A 3,249-nucleotide genomic window follows, 5' to 3' on the forward strand; every position below is an offset into this window, starting at 1 on the left:
AGCACTGGGGAACAGAGAGATGGGGACTTTCAGAGAGCTGGGGGAATCCCCAGGGACAGACGATCCAGATGGAATGGGGATCAATAGGGAATGGGTGCGATCCACAGTTTACTGTAATGCAATATTTCTCTGCGCACACACGCTCTGTCTCCAGCACCACACTGACTGAAAAAGCTTTGCCCTCCATCCTGTGTCAATCATCACCTGTTCTTCCCTATTTAGCGTGAGTGTATTTCAGTCCACGTTGGCCAGGCCGGTGTGCAGATCGGTAACGCTTGCTGGGAGCTGTATTGCCTGGAGCATGGGATCCAGCCGGATGGACAGATGCCCAGTGACAAGAGCATCGGAGGTGGCGATGATTCCTTCAACACTTTCTTCAGTGAGACGGGGGCGGGCAAACACGTTCCCCGAGCCGTGTTTATAGATCTGGAGCCCACTGTGGTTGGTAAGAGGAGTGATTGTTGATGGGTTGCTCAGTCAGTGCTCTCAATACACTCATTGAAACATGTCCTGAATATTGTGTGCTCATGATTTTAACTTCTCCTTCCCTGTCCCCAGATGAGGTCCGTACCGGCACCTACCGACAACTCTTTCACCCCGAGCAGCTCATCAGCGGCAAGGAGGATGCGGCTAAGAACTATGCACGGGGCCATTGTTCCGTCGGCAAGGAGATTGTGGATCTGGTCCTGGACCGTGTACGGAAGGTGGTAAGTTCTGTGAGTTTAGTGTGTCGCAAATTCCCGCCTCCCATTCCCTGATAAAGGAATTGGGGGTGAATCCATTATTCTGTATTTCAGGGGAAGGAGCCACATCAGCAAGGAGTGCAGATCGGAGAATCGGTGATATATCTCCCAGGGCTCGCAATGCCTCGTCCCACCGGCTCCTACTGTACTGTTTAACTTTCAGCCATTGCCCAGGCCTACTTATCTGATGAAAAACCATTTATCTGATTTGCATTAAGAGCAAATGGACAAATAATATCCCTGAAAACAATCACAGGGAATTTACTCTGGAGTGTTCCGCTCTGTTCGTGGTTGCTGGGTGCAAACTCAGTCAGGAGAGATTTTTCCTGTTCACTGCGAGTGCCCTAATTTTTGTGCGGAATTCCCGCCTGGTGAAAATCGACCGGGTTCTATAACAGGCGGGAAGTCCGCTGCCTCAATTTCACACTCAGATCGATCATGCAATTCGTTCCCTCTCTTGAGTCAAAGTTTGTGAATCCCGGAATTCTGGTCCTGGACAGGTTCTGCTTCCTCTTCCGCGTCCTTCCCCTGAACTCCACAGGGCTCCCAGCACCCGCTGTCCCTTCCACCCCTTTGTACCCAATGCCTCCTCTCCAGCTCCCATTGTCCCACACCTGGGCTGCAAGTGGCTCCATCTCATGTCCTCACTGTCACATCCAGCAGGGATAGTCAGTATTTTCCCTCATGTCCAGTTTTTCCCAATCCTTTGACGATACGCCCATCCTGCTCCATTTTAATGGGTTGTGCATGTGTTATTTACCCACAGGCTGATCTGTGTACAGGACTGCAGGGTTTCCTCATCTTCCACAGTTTCGGGGGTGGGACCGGCTCAGGCTTTACTTCCCTCCTGATGGAGAGACTCTCCGTCGACTACGGCAAGAAATCCAAACTGGAGTTTTCCGTTTACCCCGCGCCGCAGATTTCCACCGCGGTAGTCGAGCCGTACAACTCCGTACTCGTCACCCACTGCACCCTCGAGCACTCTGACTGCGCCTTCATGGTGGACAATGAGGCCATTTACGACGTCTGCCGGCGTAACCTTGACATTGAGCGACCGACCTACACCAACCTCAACCGTCTCATTGCACAGGTAGTGTCGTCCATCACGGCGTCGCTGCGGTTCGACGGTGCCCTCAACGTGGACCTGACTGAGTTCCAAACCAACCTGGTCCCCTATCCCCGAATTCACTTCCCTCTGGCCACCTTTGCGCCCCTTATATCGGCCGAGAAGGCTTACCACGAGCAACTCACGGTGGCGGAGATCACCAACTCATGCTTTGAGCCAGCCAACCAGCTGGTGAAGTGCGACCCCCGCCAGGGCAAGTACATGGCGTGCTGCATGCTGTACCGAGGAGACGTGGTGCCCAAGGATGTCAACGCCTCCATCGCCACCATCAAGAGCAAGCGCTCGATCCAGTTTGTTGATTGGTGCCCGACTGGGTTCAAGGTAAGAGTGGCTTTTGTGTCCAATCCATGGGGCCCTGGGGAAACATGGATTGTGGGAATCTGATCTCACATATGAACAACACTCTGTTCACCCCGAGTAAAAAGCTGTTCCTCCATTCAGGAAGTGAAATGGAACAGACCCTCCCCATTCCTGGCCCAAAGACCAGCTCCCTCTGAGGGTTGAGGTGGAAATCTCTCAGATTAATTTTTACTTGCAGCCCTGAGTGTCTCAGGGGAATTCCTGCCTCCATACAACAAAAACCTTCCTGACAGTCAAGACCTGGTTGGAGACAATGAAATGAGGAATTGAATTGTCTCCTGAATGCAGCCTCATTACACAGTGACCTTCCACCAGAAACTGAAGCTTTAAACCATGGGGAAGAGTCGAGTGAATAACCAGAGCAGGGATTTCGTACAAACACCCAAACTCGCTGATAAATTTACCTGTCTGACAATTAATGGGCCGTCTGATGTTGAAGCGATTTCTTCAGTCACTGAAATCTGACAAATGTCCTTTCCCCACAGGTTGGCATTAACTACCAGCCGCCGACGGTGGTGCCAGGGGGCGACCTGGCAAAGGTGCAGCGAGCTCTCTGTATGCTGAGCAACACCACCGCCATTGCTTTCGCTTGGACCCGCCTCAACCTCAAATTCGACAAGATGTACGCCAAGCGGGCCTTTGTGCACTGGTACGTCGGGGAGGGCCTGGAGGAAGGGGAGTTCCAGGACGCACGGGAGGACCTGGCCTCACTCGAGAAGGATTACGAAGAGGTGGGCGTCGATTCATCCTATCTGGACAGAAGGGCAGAGGAGGAGGAAGAATAAGATTTATTCATTTAGAATGTTAAAATAGTTTAATTAAATTTCTCAAGTCGCAAACAGACGTATTAATGTAGAGAGTCCAAAGCTTTAACTTAATTTCACATCGATGTTAATAATCATAATTATGAAAATAAATGTATTTGCAAATGATTTTTGAACTGTGTCCGTTTGAATGCTAAGAATATACAAGAGGTTGGAAAACACGGTGTGATAATACTTGAAGTTCAAAGAAGATCAA

At 50.8% G+C, this 3,249-nt stretch overlaps 1 protein-coding gene across 1 annotated transcript; it reads left to right on the top strand.

Annotated features, from left to right (window-relative positions):
• Window positions 1-222: 222 nt before the first annotated feature.
• On the top strand, window positions 223-3,014 carry LOC137358288 (tubulin alpha-3 chain-like). The gene is made up of 4 exons (XM_068024207.1): window positions 223-445; window positions 559-707; window positions 1,510-2,190; window positions 2,715-3,014. Exons 1-4 carry the CDS (start codon window positions 325-327, stop codon window positions 3,012-3,014), a joined length of 1,251 nt encoding a protein of 416 aa, XP_067880308.1. The 5' UTR covers window positions 223-324.
• Window positions 3,015-3,249: the final 235 nt, after the last annotated feature.

This window comes from Heterodontus francisci, chromosome 49, assembly GCF_036365525.1.
Source record: "Heterodontus francisci isolate sHetFra1 chromosome 49, sHetFra1.hap1, whole genome shotgun sequence".
Lineage (NCBI taxonomy): Eukaryota > Metazoa > Chordata > Chondrichthyes > Heterodontiformes > Heterodontidae > Heterodontus > Heterodontus francisci.

Bases quoted from the DNA above. Each gene is read 5' to 3' on its own strand.
- LOC137358288 (XM_068024207.1), top strand. From the start codon at position 325: ATGCCCAGTGACAAGAGCATCGGAGGTGGCGATGATTCCTTCAACACT. The intron at 446-558 runs GTAAGAGGAGTG...CCCTGTCCCCAG, and splicing joins TCTGGAGCCCACTGTGGTTG to ATGAGGTCCGTACCGGCACC. The intron at 708-1,509 runs GTAAGTTCTGTG...ATTTACCCACAG, and splicing joins TGGACCGTGTACGGAAGGTG to GCTGATCTGTGTACAGGACT.